The sequence below is a fragment of the Haliotis rufescens genome, unplaced genomic scaffold (assembly GCF_023055435.1).
Source record: "Haliotis rufescens isolate VD_foot unplaced genomic scaffold, xgHalRufe1.0.p SCAF_10, whole genome shotgun sequence".
Classification (NCBI taxonomy): Eukaryota; Metazoa; Mollusca; class Gastropoda; order Lepetellida; family Haliotidae; genus Haliotis; species Haliotis rufescens.
This window is the reverse complement of record NW_025963780.1, coordinates 42,797,153-42,822,427: the sequence shown is the minus strand read 5'-3', so window position 1 is coordinate 42,822,427 and position 25,275 is coordinate 42,797,153. Positions and strand designations below refer to the sequence as shown.

Here is a 25,275-nt window from a genome sequence, read left to right as displayed (position 1 = left end):
CAATTGGGGCAAATCTGAGATTCGAATATACAGTAATCGGATCCTGCATAGGTAAGGAAGGTAACTCTATATGGTGATTTGCGATGCTTTAGGGCCCTGGGTCAACAATACCTGACATGTGAGTTGTAGATGCTTTTATTGCTGATGTGGTGACTGCCATGATGTTGTCAGAGCACGAAGCATGCGGGTGAGTAGAGTCATGTGCTGCTTTTAGAAATAGTCCAGGAATATCATTTACCTGAGCTTCTCACACAAAGAGCTAGGACGGGGTAACTGTAGGTTTGAAGCAAACGACAAGCAGATCCTCTGCAATATCAGAATAAGCTCCTCTACATGCATTCCTACCCTAATCGCAATATAATTCTGCTGTATGCATTTTGTCTCATTGTGATGTCCTGCTTTACCAAAGGAGCTCATTTCTTGCATCGTTATCGTACTATCCCCTGTTCTAAAATGACTGAGAGCAGAGAATGATCAGAATGCATTATCCTGCCATAAGGAATAAAAACTGTTCAATTTACTCAGTCCCCAAAAAACTGTCGCTACATCCCAAATGAGAAAAGCCTTCAATTTACCGACAAAGGATGTTTTATTCAGCTGTTGCGGAGCAGCTAATGGGAAGAGAAGGATGAAGATTCAGTGATGTGCGCGCCCATGAAGACGAATAGGGAACCGTACTTATTGGCCATCCTGGTGTCCTCACACCATTGATCAAAGAACCATAGGGGCAGAGGGAGATGACGCGGATGGTCCAGCAGCTGGACATTAAGCGATGTATATTGTCACATGACAGTTGTTCTCCCAACCTGTGTCAATATCTTGTGGCACAATGATCCCTATGGTGTTTACACATCTACTCCCCGCGTCCATGCTTACCGCTTAATGTGCTCCTGTTTGTTTGAAGTGCGTCCTTAGTGATATCGAGTGGAATATCAATGCATGCAGGCCATCTTCAATCTGAAGACGCTATAGACAACCATGGACTGCGATGTCTCGTCCCGCTGGTTATCTTTGAAAGGGAAAAGTGTATTTGTTCCATATTTGGGGAATTACACAATTACGTTTTTACACCGCTGCTTGAAAACACTTCTTTGCATCTGCATTAAGGAAAAAACATCTGAAAACGTCTTGTATTGATTTATCGTCACGGGATTATTGCTATCCATGAATGTGACAGCGATAATAATCCCATTAAAGGCCTCGGCATGTCTTCAAGCAAAATCACTTTTTGTTTAACCTTTACGTGAGTTTTAGTTAGTCTGAGGCTATGAGGCAGTATTAAAGCACACTATCAACATCAGTATTTAATATCCCAAAGCAGCCACACCTGACACTATTTATCCAGATGTGTGAGTTAGAGGCGCATGGCATTGAACAGTATTACGTCACGGCGTGTCGGGTTGAGGTGAGGAGATGCCCAAATTTTATAGTGAATCCGTTTGTCGTTCTTGCAACACCAATTGAAGGGGTATTGTGCTGATCATTGATCACAATTGGGGCAAATCTGAGATTCGAATATACAGTAATCGGATACTGCATAGGTAAGGAAGGTAACTCTGTATGGTGATTTGCGGTGCTTTAGGACCCTGGGTCAACAATACCTGACATGTGAGTTGTAGATGCTTTTATTGCTGATGTTGTGACTGCCAGAAGCGCGGGGATGATGTTGTCAGAGCACGAAGCATGTGCTGCTTTTAGAAATAGTCCAGGAATATCATTTACCTGAGCTTGTCACACAAAGAGCAAGGACGGGGTAACTGTAGGTTTCAAGCAAACGACAAGCAGATCCTGGTACGGCCAAGAGACGCAACACTGCTATCAAATGAGATTGGCCGGATGTGTCGTGATGCCATCCATGTATTGGACTTCCCTAACATGGTATCACTTCGCAGTTAAAAAGGTTGCTGACAGACAACGTTTTGACAGCCGAGAACCCACCCCTTTTAATTACTTAATATGTATAACGTTTCATATGCACGTGCATTTTATGTGGTTTTACGTTTCTATATTGTTACGTTCGAATCACACATTTGGTCGTTGCAGGCGTTTTCAACCATGACATATATTTTACTTTGGCTTCGTAGTCATGCTTCACAAATAGTTGATGACTCGGTATCACACATGCTGTCGAGTTTCACATGTATAGATGACCCAAGGATACACGGCCGGAATGGCGAGGACAGGACTAAAGGATGCGGACTAATGACGTCAGGGCTAACGGGGTCGGAGCTAACTGTGTCAGGGGTAATAGGTTCAGAACCAACGGCGTCAGGGCTGATGGAGTCAATACTAACGGCGTCAGAACTAATGGGGTATGACAAACGGAGTCGGGGCTAACGGGATTAGAAGTAACGGCGCCAGGGCTAATGGAGTCAGTACTAACGGCGTCAGAACTAATGGGGTATGACAAACGGAGTCGGGGCTAACGGGATTAGAAGTAACGGCGCCAGGGCTAATGGAGTCAGTACTAACGGCGTCAGAACTAATGGGGTATGACAAACGGAGTCGGGGCTAACGGGATTAGAAGTAACGGCGCCAGGGCTAATGGAGTCAGTACTAACGGCGTCAGAACTAATGGAGTATGACAAACGGAGTCAGGGCTAACAGGGATCAGAAGTAACGGCGCCAGGGCTAATGGAGTCAACACTAACGGCATCAGAACTAATGGGGTCAGGGTTAATGGCATCTGAATTAACGGAGTTTGGGCTAACGGAGTCTGATCAACGGGGTCAGGACTAAACGGACAGGGCCAGGGCGAACTGGGACCGCATAATTGAGTTCGTTCTAATGGGATGAGGGCTAAGGGAGTCAGGGTTAAGAGGGTCAGGACTGACGTTATCAGGACTAACGTTATCAGGACCAACGTTATCAGGACTAACGTTATCAGGACTGACGTTATCAGGACCAACGTTATCAGGACTAACGTTATCAGTACTAACGTTATCAGGACCAACGTTATCAGGACTATCGTTATCAGGAATAACGTTATCAGGACTTATAGGATGAGGAACGACGGTGTTTCACTGAGTGTTGCCATGACGCCATGCTTACCTTCTTGTCGAGGCACGGCGTGTAGTCGGTCCAGTCTAGCAGGTTCTTCTTGTACCAAGTGCCGTCAGCATTGCACTGTTTGATAGCGTTACCTGCAGAATACAGAGTAGGACTGACCACAAGACGAAGACCATGTAGCCTCACACGATGCCTGTGACAACACAGTGTGAGCTCTTTATGTTCGCATCCTATTTACGTGCCAATGTTAGTTTTCTTAGTAATCTGTAATCAGTAATCTTTAAATATTCAAAGGTGCGAGACAAAAATATATTTATTTATTTTTCCATCAATACTTTGGGATCCGCATCACTGTAAGCTGCCATTTGTCATCCTGAGTCTGGCTATCCTACATGGAAAGTGCGTATTTGTTTCCACTGACAAGTGAGTGAGTGAATATGGTTTTACGCCGCTTTTAGCAATGGGCTTCACACATTGTACCCATGTTGGGAATCGAAACCAGGACTTCGGTGTGACGAGCGAATGCTTTAACCACTAGGCTACCCGACCACCCCAGACCACGTAGAACACAGCACGAGACTCACACCATAGTAACATCCTTGAAAAATAATAGACATAAAAGAAAAATTCTGCTTTTACGAATCCATTGATAATCCCCGAACACTGAGTGAGTGATGGTCGCATTACGCCGCTTTAAGCAATATTCTATCAATATCAAGGCTGGGGCACAAGAAAAGGAATTCACATACTGTACCCATGTAGTCCCGAATAGTAATTAACATGACCGTTCACGTCCCTTTAAATTCGTGATATCCGAAGTTGCATTTCACATCATTAACACCGGGTAATACACATTCGGAAACGCAATCTTGGTTATAACGAATCCGCATTATTATCCATGTCCCTCTAGTCAGTCCTCAGGCCTAGTCATATAGAGAGCTGACAGACTAAAGCCGATGTGTTGGTGAACGAACCATGTTTAAATAAACACCTTTTTCTGCATTGAGACTTGGCCTTTGTTATAAGCGACTCAAGCGTAAACGCACCGGAAGTTATATTTGCCCAAACCAAACCAAGGGCAGATAAGTATGTTTCTAGAGACTTTTAAATCGTATCTGAGTCAAACCTGTGTCTCCAGACGCATGTGTCGCATGTGTGGGGTAGAGATCTACAAGGTTAACAGGACGGTACCATCACCGTGTAAATGCAGTCATGGCGCGAGGTGTCAGTGAAAGCCTTTGGATAGTGCTTGGGAATTTTATGTCATTATTTTTTCAACGACATGTATTTAAAGCCCACACGGGTCAGAACGCCAAAGTTCGTGAACTGAAAAATATTTCATGGGAGGCTAAAAACTTACCTAACGTAATTAAAAACTAACACCGGTATGACCACAGGTTTACAACATCCTCTATACCCCTTGCATGAGTGAAAAGGTAACGACAATTCAGCGTTGATTTTCCCCCATTTATTAATGAATTTCCAATTGAGTTACATTGTCATAATTCCTACTTACTATATGCGTCCAGACAATTGGCCAACTAAATATCAAAACACTGTTTTCTATCTAACTCGAGAGGTTTCTCTTCTTCTGTCTGGGGCGATGGGGTAGCCTAGTGGTTAAATCGTCGCTCCTCACGCCGAAGACCCGGGTTCGATTCCCACTTTGGTATAATGTGTGAAGCCCATTTCTGGTGTCCCCCCGTGTGATGTTGTTGAAGATTGCTAAACACGGCATAAAGCCATACTCACCCACTCTTCTTCTACACAAGCCCCAACAATCCCAAATACAATCGACACTCATGTGCAAAACTCAGTTCCCGGTTTCGGAATATTGTCGCTGTGACAAATAGACACAAACACGTCACCTTCTTTCTAATGACGATATTCAGAAGGTTATTACCAACTGCTAAATAGGAAACAATGGAAGGGATTTATTTGTTCGCTACACATTATTAAGCGTCGAGTAGTGTTTGAAAGTAAGTGAAAGATTTAGATTTAACGCCGCTTCGAGCAGTATTCCAGTTATATCGCGGCGTATCAGTTTGATGTGGGAGGAAAGCCCGAAGTAATGCAAGCCGTGGACGTTTAACACAGATAAAACCAATCAGCACGGTTGCTCTGTTGACCTGCGATAATACGTTTCTGTCTCGCCCAAGGGATGCAACTCTACACAGCAAATTCAAATTCAAAAGGGCCACTGAGTGTTAGAATGTGTGAAGCCCATTTCTGGTGTCCCCCGCCGTGATATTGCTGGAATATTGCTAAAAGCGGCGTAAAACCATACTCACTCACTCACTCACTGAGTGTTAGAAATACTGAAGCTACAAATTTGCTAATACGTGCTAAGTTGATTTTTCAGCACTGACTTACATTCACACCCACGAAAATAGGTTCCTGTCACGCCTAAGGGACGTAACTCTGCATATCGAATTGTAGCTCTTTTCAACTGGAACACTCAGTGTTAGAAAGAATACACATTCTAGACATGCTTAGTTGTTATGGTTTTCACCATGACTTACGTGTAGGCACTGCGTACTCCAGGAAACTTGGGCAGCTGAGGAAGGTGGTGGTGCCAGGGGCGGCATCATCCCAGCAGCCATAACCATCCCATGTGCGATGACACGTGGTGTTGATGTAGGGCGGGGCCTCAATCTGACGACGACAGCAATCTTCAGCGTGGTGACAGCACATACTCCATCGGTCACACAGATCGGAAGTTAAAGTCTCACATACCATGCTCCGACAGGTGGCGTTCTTTACATCCGGTATAAGCAAAGCACCCTTGGAGAACGATGATCCATTCACCCGTGCCTCTAAGTACGGAGTCCTGAGGTTGGCGGTGAGTTTCAGAGATCGGGATACGTGGAAATAGCACCAGGCGCAGGAATACAAGCGAAACTCGTCAGGAGGACGCATCCCAAATTTGTGACGGCACATCTTCTCCCTGGCTATTGCGTCATGGCCCTGAAAATAAAAAAATGAGTTAGTGAGTTAGGTTTATTCCAGTTATATTACGGCGTGTCAGCTTATTGTGGGAGGAAAGCCCGAAGTGATACAGACCTCAGACTTTTTTACCACGAGCACGGGAATGGTGCTAATAATCTAGAAACATACTCGGGGCGAAGGGGGATTTGAACCCACAATCATAGGTTTCTGGCGTGCCCAAGGGGCGCAACTCTGCACAGCGGATTGCGGCGCATTTGTCAGATAAAATTCACTTTTTTGACCACATGTTCCCGTGATTTTTCAGGTGGACAATTGATTTGCCTTCGCATGTGTTTGTAACGGGTGCCAACTGTGGGGAAGGATACGCGTTAAATCATACACATACATAATATAAACACTATATGACTATAAACCAGAGCGAATTAGTATCATGTGACTCACACCAATATTCCAGCCATAACAGGCGTGGGACACTTCGGCGCAGCAAGCTAACGCTTCAACCAGCAGGCTGCCCCACCTCCCTGCACAGTGAGTGAGTACATGTAGGTGTATAGTAATTACCATTTCATCCCCTGAGCGACAATGCGATACTTGTATAAGGTTCACGTGTTGTATTAATGTACAGAATCAGAACTACGGTTATAACCCACACGCTTATAACGAACTGAAGGATATAACGAACTTACTATTTTGGTCCTGACCATTTGCTGTAGTTATGCTGTATATATGCTTATAACGAACTGCGGTTATAACGAACTAAAATTAGTAGTCCCTTTGAGTTCGTTATAACCGTACTTTACTGTATAAGTGCAATAATCCTGCGACGTTAAACTCCACTTTACCTCACCTCACCATTGAACACTTTGTAAGGGAAAATCTATTCTTGTGCGAGGTAAAATTTAAGGACAACCTCAGTCAGCATTTAAAAATTAAATATCGAGCTATTTATGTCCCCGACTACATGTGTAGTAAAACCACTTTAATCTTGGCAGTATTGTTTCGGGACAAATTGTCCGGATGAAAAAAATCTTTTGCATGTCAATTACGGTCAATACCTACATTCAGCCACATCTCGGTCTCTTATGTCCACCTGACGTCATGTATTTTAAACCTGTACATGTATCGATCTTGTCCATTGAACCAATAATTAAGAGAGAATCAAAACGTAATCTACGATCCCCTTACTCGGCAGTACCAGTAGGATCAGCCAATCGGACAAACAAATCAAATATATTGTTCATTCAACTGTATTTTGTTTGTTTGTTTGTTCGTTGTGTAACACCGCACTCAGCAGTATTCCGCTATATGACGGCGGTCTATACATTATCGAGTCGGGATCAGACAATCCAGTGATTGACATCATGAACATCGATCTACGCAATTGGCATCGATGACATGCATCAACCAAGTCACTGAGTCAGACCACCCGATCTCGTTAGTCGCCTCTTACGGCAAGCATGGGTCTACTGAAGACCTATTCTACCCCGGATCTTCACGGCTCCAATAACTACATCTTAACTTAATTCAAACATCATCTGTAGCATATCGAAGATTCGAACAAGTCACAGGACGGATATAGAACTACAGTGAACTACGTTTATAACGAACACGATTATAACGAACTCACCGGTATAACGAACTTATTTTTTAGTCCCTGCCATGTGTTGTATTTATTTTGTATATATGCTTATAACGAACTACGGTTATTACGGACTACAATTAGTGGTCCCTTTGTATTCGTTATAACCGTAGTGTACTGTAACTAATGAGGTAGTAGGTATGCCGTGGGCCAATACAACTGTGTCTACATTGACAGTTATGGAGTAGCAAAACTTTCATTGTATAGTTTCTGTTCACACTGATTTATCATCAGCCATTAATTAAGTCGCGGAGTATTTATTTGAAATGTTATATCTACTGGCTTCGTGTAATCTGGTTTAACAAAACAATAGATGCGCTCTTTCTCCTTCAATGAAGAATGACTTCAGCTGAAAATGGTCTCCAAGTTAACCAATCACTCATTTGGAGGCGACATGCAATTCCAGTAAAAAAACACGTATCATATATGCGTAAATGAATTTATATTTTAAACACGTCTTTAAACAATAGTCGTTAAACTGATCCCTGCAGAGTTATGGTCCTTGATTACGTGTTTGACTGACAGCAAGATGTGCCGACCAGGTGGAATGAAACATACTTGGGGCTCATGAAGACCCATGCTACTGCTGTAAGTGGTTCTGAGGATATTGAAGGAGTCAGAGAGATCATTCTGATGTCTCACAAACCCTTTAGACAATTGATTTGAAATTACGGGGCTTCAGTTTGTCCGGAATCCCCGGAGGTGAAATGGAGATTAATGTGTTCAAGATTATTACTCTTATACTACCACGACTGGATAAACGGGATTTAATTAATTATGTTAATTAGTAGTTTGATATATAACGATGATTTCAAAATTGTTTAACATGTCCTTAAGATCTAATGATGCCCCGACAGCGGAATGTCGATGGTTCGATCCCCTGGCGCCATACAAAAAGATGTTACAAGATGGTGCTTCTTGATACCCTGCCTGGCGTTCGGCATTTAGGACTGGCCAGTATACAGTGTCTGAGTGGGGGTATCCATGTTATACAGAGGCAATGTCTCTCAGTGGGTTGGCATTATCAAACCACCATTAGTCCAGAGGAGTACGACCGCCTCCGTGGTCTAGTGGTAGAGCGTCCGCCCGGAGAGCGGAAGGTTCGGGGTTCGATCCCCGGCCGCGTCATACCAAAAGACGTTAAAAGATGGTACTTGTTGTTACCCTGTCTGGCGCTCGGCATTAAGGGGCTAAAACAAGGACTGGTCGGCTCGGAGTCAGTATACTGTGTCTGAGTTGGGTATTCATGTTAAACTGCGGCATGGTATCTCAGTGAGCTAGCACTATAAATCGTCATCAGTCCGGACTAAAGTACTCACGGATATAAAAACAAACTGTTTTTTCGATCTCAGATTTTAAATAAATGCAGTTAATATACAAAATATATAAATATTCAAACAACTCAATTATTACTAATTGGGCCTTGGCACAAATACAGCGTATCAAAGGTTTTTATGTCTTTTTACACGTAAAAGTGTGTAAAGATATGAACAAAACAGACTATTGTGAAACTGAGCATAACCAGGTGTTAGTAGATTAAGGTGAATGTCAATGACCTATGACACCTTGACGACAGGTGAAAACAGGTGCTTGAAACCCTCGTGCATGTGATTTGTCAGTGGTTAGTGATTTGTGAGTGGCAGTGTGGGATAGTGAATCATCGTCAAAATATCAGAACGTAAAAGTAACAACAACTTACATGTCATTATTATTATGTACATAAACATAGCTGTTATTTTTATTGTTGTTTTGATAACTTTTTTCCAGGCTAATTTGCATAATGCCTATAGCCTGTTTCTGCCATGTCAATTTGGACTTAGTTTTATTTTTGAATGTTGAAAGTGCCTACAAATTACCTCCTGTAAAGTACATTTTGTATTGAGAACTGAGATAATACTAGCAAATCCAGACTAATACTTTTCCAGTTGTTTTGTTATTTCGTATTTACATCTACGTAATACTTTGTGTCGATTATTAAATCCAGCAAAACAGTTTTTTTCATTTCCATGAGTACTTTAGTACAAGCAGCCACACAAAACACACACACGTACATGCACGTCGCTATATAAGTGCAATAATCTTGGACGCGACGTTAAACCCAATTCACCTCACCTCATCAGACTAGTACACTTGCAAGCAATAACACACTCATGTATTCACGTCGCTATAAATAAGAACAAGTATCACGTTTTCAACCTCACCACCAATCACTTTCCACATCAAGGCGACATGGCCGAAATGAGTGCGCACAAGTACAAGCATTCAGACACACAGACGTACACACAGACGTACACACACACGCACGCACGCACGCACGCACGCACGCACGCACGCGCGCGCGCGGCGCGAACACACACATACAAGCAATAATCCTGACCCATATCATCTTTCTACATTTACTAATGCTGTAGCGATTGTGGTAAGACGGGTAACATTAGAACCAGAGTTTTCTTTCATGACCGATTTAACTTTTGATACTATTCCTCCACTAAAGAATCATGTCTTTGAGAGATTTCCTACGTATATATGACACCTCAATATACCTGACATACGTACACCAAACTGTCTAACGAGACGTATATTCAGATTAAATCCTCTTGTAACACAAGTCAGACTTTGATGACAGCGTTGGCATTATCAAACAGAGTTCCCGCCAGCAATTCCTTTTACCTGCTTCTGATTTTGGCATGTAATGTGATAATGATCAGTAGTGTTAACTTTCTAATCCGATTTTATTGTCTAGATCCTCATTTTATTCATTGCCAATACCAGCGTTAGAAACATTTTAACAGGTGTCAGCATCGCACTTATTTCAGTAATTATGTCTTCGATTCCTTAAAATTAATGTCGAAAACGTCACGCTGGTCTCATGTGTGGGCCCCTCGGAGATAACAATGTACGGGGTATGACAGCCTGTCACCTGGTGACAAGAAGCAAGAAATTAACCCTCAGCATTCGTCAATACTACTTGTATACTACTCACCTTGTGATAACGATCCTGCGATTGACATTGTATTTAGATATACACTCGATATATTACGAAAACATTTGAGGGTATCATGTAACGATAAAAAATATCCTTATCAAAAAGTGTAGTTTATACACGTTTCTTGTCTATTGATAGGGCAGGACATGTTTCCCTTTTCGCGAACACCTATGTCCTTATTGATTTTCAGTTATCCATTCATGTAAGTTTCGCCGCTATTTTGCCTTTTTCGCAATGGAATCTGTTTCAGTGGATATCCGAGACTGGTTATTCTCTGGCATTGACTTTTCATATATATTTGTTGGTTATTTGCTCCGGTGAGCAGCGTTGAGTTATAACCCCGGAGGGCGGTCCGGTAGCCTAGTGGTTAAAGCGTTCGCACGTCACGCCGAAGACCCGGGTTCGATTCCCCACATGGGTACAATGTGTGAAGCCCATGATATTGCTAGAATATTGCCAAAAGCGGCGTAAAACCAAACATGCACACTGACTCACTCACTCAACTTCGTAGATGTACACGAACTGCATCAAGTTAGACGTTCTTACACTTTAAACGGGTGTCTTTATCCAACTGAACAGCGTTAAGCCATAATCCCCCTTTTTCGTGCCCCTGTCACGTTAATCTTATCAGATTGCCATTATTTTCCCCAATTTTCAATTATTTGAGGGATAGTTATTTCCTTGGCGCGGAATAGATCGCACCCAAGTGCACCTGATCTTGAGCTTCATCCATGAAGAGTTCTTCATGTATGGACTCCTCGAGACACCGGGTGTCATTATTACATTCACGATTATACATATCTGTAGGTTTTAATGTTTCCATTTCCATAAATTATATTTCTTTTCTTGTAACTGATCTGTTTGTTTGTTGTTTAACGTCACACCCTGCAATATTCCAGCTATATGACGGCGGTCTGTAAATAATCGAGTCTGGACCAGACACGCCGGTGGTACGAATATTTAAAACCCCAATAGGATTTGCGTGTTTATTTCTACGATAGCGTCGATGGATCACCAGGGTTGATTAGGTAAGGTGTCAGCAGATTCTTGTGTCTCACAATTGATTGAAGAAAATCGTTGAAATGTTACCCTGAGTTAAGGATCTAAGGTTGAAGCTACCAGCTATACAGCGCATCGTATAAAAACATAATGTATTAAAGAGGGGTGAATTTCAGTCGGTTTGACTTTACATTTGGAATCAATCTCTTGTGAAAGTAATGAAATTAGCTATCCCGTCATATGTTTGACAGACATGCATCTTTCTTTTCACATACGGTGATAATTGAATGCAAGGATCAAATAACGAACTTTCTACACCAGTTTGTTTTATGGTTGATACAACTTGTCCGCCGTGGATTAACAGTTGTCAATGATACGACCATCCGACACATGTATCAGCCCTCTCGTGATACTGATGGTGTACTCGCTTACTGTCACATCTCTCAACGTGGTATTGATGGTGTACTCGCTTACTGTCACATCTCTCAACGTGATATTGATGGTGTACTCGCTTACTGTCACATCTCTCAACGTGATATTGATGGTGTACTCGCTTACTGTCACATCTCTCAACGTGATATTGATGGTGTACTCGCTTACTGTCACATCTCTCAACGTGATATTGATGGTGTACTCGCTTACTGTCACATCTCTCAACGTGATATTGATGGTGAACTCGCTTACTGTCACATCTCTAGACGTGGTATTGATGGTGTACTCGCTTACTGTCACATCTCTAGACGTGGTATTGATGGTGTACTCGCTTACTGTCACATCTCTCAACGTGATATTGATGGTGCTCTCGCTTACTGTCACATCTCTAGACGTGGTATTGATGGTGTACTCGCTTACTGTCACATCTCTAGACGTGGTATTGATGGTGTACTCGCTTACTGTCACATCTCTAGACGTGGTATTGATGGTGTACTCGCTTACTGTCACATCTCTAGACGTGGTATTGATGGTGTACTCGCTTACTGTCACATCTCTAGACGTGGTATTGATGGTGTACTCGCTTACTGTCACATCTCTCAACGTGATATTGATGGTGCTCTCGCTTACTGTCACATCTCTAGACGTGGTATTGATGGTGTACTCGCTTACTGTCACATCTCTAGACGTGGTATTGATGGTGTACTCCCTTACTGTCACATCTCTAGACGTGGTATTGATGGTGTACTCGCTTACTGTCACATCTCTAGACGTGATATTGATGGTGTACTCGCTTACTGTCACATCTCTAGACGTGGTATTGATGGTGTACTCGCTTACTGTCACATCTCTAGACGTGGTATTGATGGTGTACTCGCTTACTGTCACATCTCTAGACGTGGTATTGATGGAGCACTTACTCATTCACTGTCACATCTCTAGAAGCGACATTGATGGAGCACTTACTCACTCACTGTCACATCTAGGGATGTGATATTGATGGAGCACTTACTCACTCACTGTCACATATCTGGACGTGATATTGATGGAGCACTTACTCACTGTCACATCTAGGGATGTGATATTGATGGAGCACTTACTCACTCACTGTCACATCTAGGGATGTGATATTGATGGAGCACTTACTCACTCACTGTCACATCTAGGGATGTGATATTGATGGAGCACTTACTCACTGTCACATCTAGGGATGTGATATTGATGGAGCACTTACTCACTCACTGTCACATCTAGGGATGTGATATTGATGGAGCACTTACTCACTCACTGTCACATCTAGGGATGTGATATTGATGGAGCACTTACTCACTGTCACATCTAGGGATGTGATATTGATGGAGCACTTACTCACTCACTGTCACATCTAGGGATGTGATATTGATGGAGCACTTACTCACTCACTGTCAGATCTAGGGATGTGATATTGATGGAGCACTTACTCACTGTCACATCTAGGGATGTGATATTGATGGAGCACTTACTCACTCACTGTCACATCTAGGGATGTGATATTGATGGAGCACTTACTCACTGTCACATCTAGGGATGTGATATTGATGGAGCACTTACTTACTGTCACATCTAGGGATGTGATATTGATGGAGCACTTACTCACTCACTGTCACATCTAGGGATGTGATATTGATGGAGCACTTACTCACTCACTGTCACATCTAGGGATGTGATATTGATGGAGCACTTACTCACTGTCACATCTAGGGATGTGATATTGATGGAGCACTTACTTACTGTCACATCTAGGGATGTGATATTGATGGAGCACTTACTCACTCACTGTCAGATCTAGGGATGTGATATTGATGGAGCACTTACTCACTGTCACATCTAGGGATGTGATATTGATGGAGCACTTACTCACTCACTGTCACATCTAGGGATGTGATATTGATGGAGCACTTACTCACTCACTGTCACATATCTGGACGTGATATTGATGGAGCACTTACTCACTGTCACATCTAGGGATGTGATATTGATGGAGCACTTACTCACTCACTGTCACATCTAGGGATGTGATATTGATGGAGCACTTACTCACTCACTGTCACATCTAGGGATGTGATATTGATGGAGCACTTACTCACTGTCACATCTAGGGATGTGATATTGATGGAGCACTTACTCACTCACTGTCACATCTAGGGATGTGATATTGATGGAGCACTTACTCACTCACTGTCACATCTAGGGATGTGATATTGATGGAGCACTTACTCACTCACTGTCACATCTAGGGATGTGATATTGATGGAGCACTTACTCACTCACTGTCACATCTAGGGATGTGATATTGATGGAGCACTTACTCACTGTCACATCTAGGGATGTGATATTGATGGAGCACTTACTCACTCACTGTCACATCTAGGGATGTGATATTGATGGAGCACTTACTCACTCACTGTCACATCTAGGGATGTGATATTGATGGAGCACTTACTCACTCACTGTCACATCTAGGGATGTGATATTGATGGAGCACTTACTCACTCACTGTCACATCTAGGGATGTGATATTGATGGAGCACTTACTCACTCACTGTCACATCTAGGGATGTGATATTGATGGAGCACTTACTCACTCACTGTCACATCTAGGGATGTGATATTGATGGAGCACTTACTCACTCACTGTCACATCTAGGGACGTGATATTGATGGAGCACTTACTCACTCACTGTCACATCTCTAGAAGCGATATTGATGGAGCACTTACTCACTCACTGTCACATCTAGGGACGTGATATTGATGGAGCACTTACTCACTCACTGTCACATCTCTAGAAGCGATATTGATGGAGCACTTACTCACTCACTGTCACATCTAGGGATGTGATATTGATGGAGCACTTACTCACTCACTGTCACATCTAGGGATGTGATATTGATGGAGCACTTACTCACTCACTGTCACATCTAGGGACGTGATATTGATGGAGCACTTACTCACTCACTGTCACATCTCTAGAAGCGATATTGATGGAGCACTTACTCACTCACTGTCACATCTCTAGAAGCGATATTGATGGAGCACTTACTCACTCACTGTCACATCTAGGGATGTGATATTGATGGAGCACTTACTCACTCACTGTCACATCTAGGGATGTGATATTGATGGAGCACTTACTCACTCACTGTCACATCTAGGGACGTGATATTGATGGAGCACTTACTCACTCACTGTCACATCTAGGGATGTGATATTGATGGAGCACTTACTCACTCACTGTCACATCTAGGGATGTGATATTGATGGAGCACTTACTCACTCACTGTCACATCTAGGGATGTGATATTGATGGAGCACTTACTCACTGTCACATCACTAGACGCGATATTGATGGAGCACTTACTCACTGTCACATCACTAGACGCGATATTGATGGAGCACCTACTCACTGTCACATCACTACACGCGATATTGATGGAGCACTTACTTACTCACTCACTGTCACATCTCTGGACGCGATATTGATGGAGCACTTACTCACTCACTGTCACATCTCTGGACGCGATATTGATGGAGCACTTACTCACTCACTGTCACATCTAGGGATGTGATATTGATGGAGCACTTACTCACTCACTGTCACATCTAGGGATGTGATATTGATGGAGCACTTACTCACTCACTGTCACATCTCTGGACGTGATATTGATGGAGCACTTACTCACTCACTGTCACATCTAGGGATGTGATATTGATGGAGCACTTACTCACTCACTGTCACATCTAGGGATGTGATATTGATGGAGCACTTACTTACTCACTGTCACATCTAGGGATGTGATATTGATGGAGCACTTACTTACTCACTGTCACATCTAGGGATGTGATATTGATGGAGCACTTACTTACTCACTGTCACATCTAGGGATGTGATATTGATGGAGCACTTACTCACTCACTGTCACATCTAGGGATGTGATATTGATGGAGCACTTACTTACTCACTGTCACATCTAGGGATGTGATATTGATGGAGCACTTACTCACTCACTGTCACATCTAGGGCTGTGATATTGATGGAGCACTTACTTACTCACTGTCACATCTAGGGATGTGATATTGATGGAGCACTTACTCACTCACTGTCACATCTAGGGATGTGATATTGATGGAGCACTTACTCACTCACTGTCACATCTAGGGATGTGATATTGATGGAGCACTTACTCACTCACTGTCACATCTAGGGATGTGATATTGATGGAGCACTTACTCACTCACTGTCACATCTAGGGCTGTGATATTGATGGAGCACTTACTCACTCACTGTCACATCTAGGGATGTGATATTGATGGAGCACTTACTCACTCACTGTCACATCTAGGGATGTGATATTGATGGAGCACTTACTCACTCACTGTCACATCTAGGGATGTGATATTGATGGAGCACTTACTCACTCACTGTCACATCTAGGGATGTGATATTGATGGAGCACTTACTCACTCACTGTCACATCTAGGGATGTGATATTGATGGAGCACTTACTCACTCACTGTCACATCTAGGGATGTGACATTGATGGAGCACTTACTCACTCACTGTCACATCTAGGGATGTGATATTGATGGAGCACTTACTCACTCACTGTCACATCTAGGGATGTGATATTGATGGAGCACTTACTCACTCACTGTCACATCTAGGGATGTGATATTGATGGAGCACTTACTCACTCACTGTCACATCTAGGGATGTGATATTGATGGAGCACTTACTCACTCACTGTCACATCTAGGGCTGTGATATTGATGGAGCACTTACTTACTCACTGTCACATCTAGGGCTGTGATATTGATGGAGCACTTACTTACTCACTCACTGTCACATCTCCAGACGTGATATTGATGGAGCACTTACTCGCTCACTGTCACATCTCTAGAAGCGATATTGATGGAGCACTTACTCACTCACTGTCACATCTCTGGACGTGATATTGATGGAGCACTTACTCACTCACTGTCACATCTCTGGACGTGATATTGATGGAGCACTTACTCACTCACTGTCACATCTCTGGACGTGATATTGATGGAGCACTTACTCACTCACTGTCACATCTCTGGACGTGATATTGATGGAGCACTTACTCACTCACTGTCACATCTCTGGACGTGATATTGATGGAGCACTTACTCGCTCACTGTCACATCTCCAGACGTGATATTGATGGAGCACTTACTCGCTCACTGTCACATCTCTAGAAGCGATATTGATGGAGCACTTACTCACTCACTGTCACATCTAGGGATGTGATATTGATGGAGCACTTACTCACTCACTGTCACATCTAGGGATGTGATATTGATGGAGCACTTACTTACTCACTGTCACATCTAGGGATGTGATATTGATGGAGCACTTACTCACTCACTGTCAAATCTAGGGATGTGATATTGATGGAGCACTTACTCACTCACTGTCACATCTAGGGATGTGATATTGATGGAGCACTTACTCGCTCACTGTCACATCTAGGGATGTGATATTGATGGAGCACTTACTCACTCACTGTCACATCTCTGGACGTGATATTGATGGAGCACTTACTCACTCACTGTCACATCTCTGGACGTGATATTGATGGAGCACTTACTCACTCACTGTCACATCTCTGGACGTGATATTGATGGAGCACTTACTCGCTCACTGTCACATCTCCAGACGTGATATTGATGGAGCACTTACTCGCTCACTGTCACATCTCTAGAAGCGATATTGATGGAGCACTTACTCACTCACTGTCACATCTAGGGATGTGATATTGATGGAGCACTTACTTACTCACTCACTGTCACATCTCCAGACGTGATATTGATGGAGCACTTACTCGCTCACTGTCACATCTCTAGAAGCGATATTGATGGAGCACTTACTCACTCACTGTCACATCTAGGGATGTGATATTGATGGAGCACTTACTCACTCACTGTCAAATCTAGGGATGTGATATTGATGGAGCACTTACTCGCTCACTGTCACATCTAGGGATGTGATATTGATGGAGCACTTACTCACTCACTGTCACATATCTGGACGTGATATTGATGGAGCACTTACTCACTCACTGTCACATCTAGGGATGTGATATTGATGGAGCACTTACTCACTCACTGTCAAATCTAGGGATGTGATATTGATGGAGCACTTACTCACTGTCACATCTAGGGATGTGATATTGATGGAGCACTTACTCGCTCACTGTCAAATCTAGGGATGTGATATTGATGGAGCACTTACTCACTCACTGTCACATATCTGGACGTGATATTGATGGAGCACTTACTCACTGTCACATCTAGGGATGTGATATTGATGGAGCACTTACTCACTCACTGTCACATCTAGGGATGTGATATTGATGGAGCACTTACTCACTCACTGTCATATCTAGGGATGTGATATTGATGGAGCACTTACTCACTGTCACATCTAGGGATGTGATATTGATGGAGCACTTACTCACTCACTGTCACATCTAGGGATGTGATATTGATGGAGCACTTACTTACTCACTGTCACATCTAGGGATGTGATATTGATGGAGCATTTACTCACTCACTGTCAAATCTAGGGATGTGATATTGATGGAGCACTTACTTACTCACTGTCACATCTAGGGATGTGATATTGATGGAGCACTTACTCACTCACTGTCAAATCTAGGGACGTGATATTGATGGAGCACTTACTCACTCACTGTCAAATCTAGGGATGTGATATTGATGGAGCACTTACTCACTGTCACATCTAGGGATGTGATATTGATGGAGCACTTACTCACTCACTGTCACATCTAGGGATGTGATATTGATGGAGCACTTACTCACTCACTGTCACATCTAGGGATGTGATATTGATGGAGCACTTACTTACTCACTGTCACATCTAGGGATGTGATATTGATGGAGCACTTACTTACTCACTGTCACATCTAGGGATGTGATATTGATGGAGCACTTACTCACTCACTGTCACATCTAGGGATGTGATATTGATGGAGCACTTACTCACTCACTGTCACATCTAGGGATGTGATATTGATGGAGCACTTACTCACTCACTGTCACATCTCTAGAAGCGATATTGATGGAGCACTTACTCACTCACTGTCAAATCTAGGGATGTGATATTGATGGAGCACTTACTCACTCACTGTCACATCTAGGGATGTGATATTGATGGAGCACTTACTCACTCACTGTCACATCTAGGGACGTGATATTGATGGAGCACTCACTCACTGTCACATCTAGGGACGTGATATTGATGGAGCACTTACTCACTCACTGTCAAATCTAGGGACGTGATATTGATGGAGCACTTACTCACTCACTGTCACATCTAGGGACGTGATATTGATGGAGCACTTACTCACTCACTGTCACATCTAGGGATGTGATATTGATGGAGCACTTACTCACTCACTGTCACATCTAGGGATGTGATATTGATGGAGCACTTACTCACTCACTGTCACATCTCTAGAAGCGATATTGATGGAGCACTTACTCACTCACTGTCAAATCTAGGGACGTGATATTGATGGAGCACTTACTTACTCACTCACTGTCACATCTAGGGATGTGATATTGATGGAGCACTTACTCACTCACTCACTGTCACATCTAGGGATGTGATATTGATGGAGCACTTACTTACTCACTCACTGTCACATCTAGGGATGTGATATTGATGGAGCACCTACTCACTGTCACATCTAGGGATGTGATATTGATGGAGCACTTACTCACTCACTGTCACATCACTAGACGTGATATTGATGGAGCACTTACTCACTCACTGTCACATCTAGGGATGTGATATTGATGGAGCACTTACTTACTCACTCACTGTCACATCTAGGGATGTGATATTGATGGAGCACCTACTCACAGTCACATCTAGGGATGTGATATTGATGGAGCACTTACTCACTCACTGTCACATCACTAGACGTGATATTGATGGAGCACTTACTCACTCACTGTCACATCTAGGGACGTGATATTGATGGAGCACTTACTTACTCACTCACTGTCACATCTCTAGAAGCGATATTGATGGAGCACTTACTCACTCACTGTCACATCTAGGGATGTGATATTGATGGAGCACTTACTCACTCACTGTCACATCTAGGGACGTGATATTGATGGAGCACTTACTTACTCACTCACTGTCACATCTCTAGAAGCGATATTGATGGAGCACTTACTCACTCACTGTCACATCTAGGGATGTGATATTGATGGAGCACTTACTCACTCACTGTCACATCTCTAGAAGCGATATTGATGGAACACTTACTCACTCACTGTCACATCTAGGGACGTGATATTGATGGAGCACTTACTCACTCACTGTCACATCTAGGGATGTGATATTGATGGAGCACTTACTTACTCACTCACTGTCACATCTCTAGAAGCGATATTGATGGAGCACTTACTCACTCACTGTCACATCTAGGGATGTGATATTGATGGAGCACTTACTCACTCACTGTCACATCTAGGGATGTGATATTGATGGAGCACTTACTTACTCACTGTCACATCTCTGGACGTGATATTGATGGAGCACTTACTCACTCACTGTCACATCTAGGGATGTGATATTGATGGAGCACTTACTTACTCACTCACTGTCACATCTCTAGAAGCGATATTGATGGAGCACTTACTCACTCACTGTCACATCTAGGGATGTGATATTGATGGAGCACTTACTCACTCACTGTCACATCTAGGGATGTGATATTGATGGAGCACTTACTCACTCACTGTCACATCTAGGGACGTGATATTGATGGAGCACTTACTCACTCACTGTCACATCTCTAGAAGCGATATTGATGGAGCACTTACTCACTCACTGTCACATCTAGGGACGTGATATTGATGGAGCACTTACTCACTCACTGTCACATCTAGGGATGTGATATTGATGGAGCACTTACTTACTCACTCACTGTCACATCTCTAGAAGCGATATTGATGGAGCACTTACTCACTCACTGTCACATCTAGGGATGTGATATTGATGGAGCACTTACTCACTCACTGTCACATCTAGGGACGTGATATTGATGGAGCACTTACTCACTCACTGTCACATCTAGGGATGTGATATTGATGGAGCACTTACTTACTCACTCACTGTCACATCTCTAGAAGCGATATTGATGGAGCACTTACTCACTCACTGTCACATCTAGGGATGTGATATTGATGGAGCACTTACTCACTCACTGTCACATCTAGGGATGTGATATTGATGGAGCACTTACTCACTCACTGTCACATCTAGGGATGTGATATTGATGGAGCACTTACTTACTCACTCACTGTCACATCTAGGGATGTGATATTGATGGAGCACTTACTCACTCACTGTCACATCTAGGGATGTGATATTGATGGAGCACTTACTCACTCACTGTCACATCTAGGGATGTGATATTGATGGAGCACTTACTCACTCACTGTCACATCTCTAGAAGCGATATTGATGGAGCACTTACTCACTCACTGTCACATCTCTAGAAGCGATATTGATGGAGCACTTACTCACTCACTGTCACATCTAGGGATGTGATATTGATGGAGCACTTACTCACTCACTGTCACATCTAGGGATGTGATATTGATGGAGCACTTACTTACTCACTGTCACATCTAGGGATGTGATATTGATGGAGCACTTACTCACTCACTGTCAAATCTAGGGACGTGATATTGATGGAGCACTTACTCGCTCACTGTCACATCTAGGGATGTGATATTGATGGAGCACTTACTCACTCACTGTCACATCTAGGGATGTGATATTGATGGAGCACTTACTCACTCACTGTCACATCTAGGGATGTGATATTGATGGAGCACTTACTCACTCACTGTCACATCTAGGGACGTGATATTGATGGAGCACTTACTCGCTCACTGTCACATCTAGGGATGTGATATTGATGGAGCACTTACTCACTCACTGTCACATCTAGGGATGTGATATTGATGGAGCACTTACTCACTCACTGTCACATCTAGGGATGTGATATTGATGGAGCACTTACTCACTCACTGTCACATATCTGGACGTGATATTGATGGAGCACTTACTCGCTCACTGTCACATCTAGGGATGTGATATTGATGGAGCACTTACTCACTCACTGTCACATATCTGGACGTGATATTGATGGAGCACTTACTCACTCACTGTCACATCTAGGGACGTGATATTGATGGAGCACTTACTCACTCACTGTCACATCTAGGGATGTGATATTGATGGAGCACTTACTCACTCACTGTCACATCTAGGGATGTGATATTGATGGAGCACTTACTCACTCACTGTCACATCTAGGGACGTGATATTGATGGAGCACTTACTCGCTCACTGTCACATCTAGGGATGTGATATTGATGGAGCACTTACTCACTCACTGTCACATCTAGGGACGTGATATTGATGGAGCACTCACTCACTGTCACATCTAGGGATGTGATATTGATGGAGCACTTACTCACTCACTGTCACATCTAGGGACGTGATATTGATGGAGCACTTACTCACTCACTGTCACATCTAGGGACGTGATATTGATGGAGCACTTACTCACTCACTGTCACATCTAGGGATGTGATATTGATGGAGCACTTACTCGCTCACTGTCACATCTAGGGATGTGATATTGATGGAGCACTTACTCACTCACTGTCACATCTAGGGACGTGATATTGATGGAGCACTTACTCACTCACTGTCACATCTAGGGATGTGATATTGATGGAGCACTTACTCACTCACTGTCAAATCTAGGGATGTGATATTGATGGAGCACTTACTCACTCACTGTCACATCTAGGGACGTGATATTGATGGAGCACTTACTCGCTCACTGTCACATCTAGGGATGTGATATTGATGGAGCACTTACTCACTCACTGTCACATCTAGGGATGTGATATTGATGGAGCACTTACTCACTCACTGTCACATCTAGGGACGTGATATTGATGGAGCACTTACTCACTCACTGTCACATCTAGGGATGCGATATTGATGGAGCACTTACTCACTCACTGTCACATCTAGGGATGTGATATTGATGGAGCACTTACTCACTCACTGTCACATCTAGGGATGTGATATTGATGGAGCACTTACTCACTCACTGTCACATCTAGGGACGTGATATTGATGGAGCACTTACTCACTCACTGTCACATCTAGGGATGTGATATTGATGGAGCACTTACTCGCTCACTGTCACATCTAGGGACGTGATATTGATGGAGCACTTACTCACTCACTGTCACATCTAGGGATGTGATATTGATGGAGCACTTACTCACTCACTGTCACATCTAGGGACGTGATATTGATGGAGCACTCACTCACTGTCACATCTAGGGATGTGATATTGATGGAGCACTTACTCACTCACTGTCACATCTAGGGACGTGATATTGATGGAGCACTTACTCACTCACTGTCACATCTCTAGAAGCGATATTGATGGAGCACCTACTCACTGTCACATCACTACACGCGATATTGATGGAGCACTTACTCGCTGTCACATCTCTAGAAGCGATATTGATGGAGCACTTACTCACTCACTGTCACATCTAGGGATGTGATATTGATGGAGCACTTACTCGCTCACTGTCACATCACTACACGCGATATTGATGGAGCACTTACTCGCTCACTGTCACATCTCTGGACGTGATATTGATGGAGCACTTACTCACTCACTGTCACATCTAGGGATGTGATATTGATGGAGCACTTACTCGCTCACTGTCACATCACTACACGCGATATTGATGGAGCACTTACTCGCTCACTGTCAAATCTAAGGATGTGATATTGATGGAGCACTTACTCACTCACTGTCACATCTCTAGACGTGATATTGATGGAGCACTTACTCGCTGTCACATCTCTAGAAGCGATATTGATGGAGCACTTACTCGCTCACTGTCAAATCTAGGGATGTGATATTGATTGAGCACTCACTCACGCACTTATTCACTCACAAATTTATATCTTCAACACACTTTGTATGTGACGAAAATAACGGTTTCAAGTTATAACACTCATCTGGCGCAATCACACGATGAACATGCCAGCAAGCGTTTGTCCATATTTCCACTCCTATGGGCTACTTACTGTGGTTGAGGGTTAATTTCACACGGAGCATTTCCCAGTTTATATAAAAAACATGAAAAACTAACCGGTTAGCGGCTGACATTGAAACTCGTTTGAAAATGAAATAAAATATTTAGTAATCGATACTCCAATCTTTGGTGATGCGTACATCGACGTGTGCGTGACTTCTGTGACAGAAATTCGCTAAACCCCAATTCGTAGTTGGAAAGAAATTGTGCTGTTTCAAATATTTCCATTCAACGCTGTTTAAGCGCTTGTTTCATGCAACAACGACGTCCCGGAGAGCGAGGGAGGTGAAGGCTGATGAACACCCCCAGGGAAGGATTTAAGGTCATTTAAACGACTCCCAAGTCAGATCCTATGCCCGAAAGACAAGGAAGTACGTTACGACAAGGATTAGAATGAATAATTAGAGATTATCTACGTCTTAAACAGAGGAACGAGATATGGGAGGCATCTTTCTCGGCTACTTTACCCGTAACCATAGTGACTGTTATTGATGAGTGCGATTATCAGACAATAAACATAGTTAATAAATAAATAAACCGTTTACATCTGTTCCGAACACTTTTTACAGACATGAATGTGGATTGTTTAGTAGTCCTTTAGATGATTCTAACAATGGTTCTAAATCTAAACTGTCTTGTTGTTCGTAAGAAGCCACATGCAAGAAATATAACAATGACTGTGTTATTAGTAATCTGGCAAATAACACAACATTTGTCCATAATCTCGAAACATAGTTTGTATTTATGTACCACTTATAGAGCTATTGTGGAGGGAAAGCTGCTAGACGATACAGGGCAAAAGAAAGTATACATCATGTTTGATGATGGCCAAAAATGAAACCACCAAGAAATGGTTATTTGATGGCGATGTATTTGATACGGGTATTATAGTCAGGTTTTGGGCCTTTGCAGTGTTTTGGTGACTGTTTTCAGACTAGTAACGGTTTCATTACGTTTGTAATTGGGGAGTCAAGTGTTTGCTTTCTTTTGTCCGGTAGTTTACTTGAT

General features: G+C 43.0%; 1 protein-coding gene across 2 annotated transcripts in view; it reads right to left on the bottom strand.

Moving 5' to 3' along the window:
* The window catches only part of LOC124114692 (calcitonin gene-related peptide type 1 receptor-like), a 165,817-nt gene that overhangs the window by 35,582 nt on the left and 104,960 nt on the right, over positions 1 to 25,275 (bottom strand). For both annotated transcript variants that reach the window (XM_048390947.1, XM_048390953.1), the window contains 2 exons: positions 5,532 to 5,976; positions 3,052 to 3,143 (listed from right to left, as the gene is read on the bottom strand). In XM_048390947.1, coding sequence (XP_048246904.1) covers positions 3,052 to 3,143; positions 5,532 to 5,976 — 537 coding nt within the window. The remainder of the gene's footprint in view (positions 1 to 3,051; positions 3,144 to 5,531; positions 5,977 to 25,275) is intronic.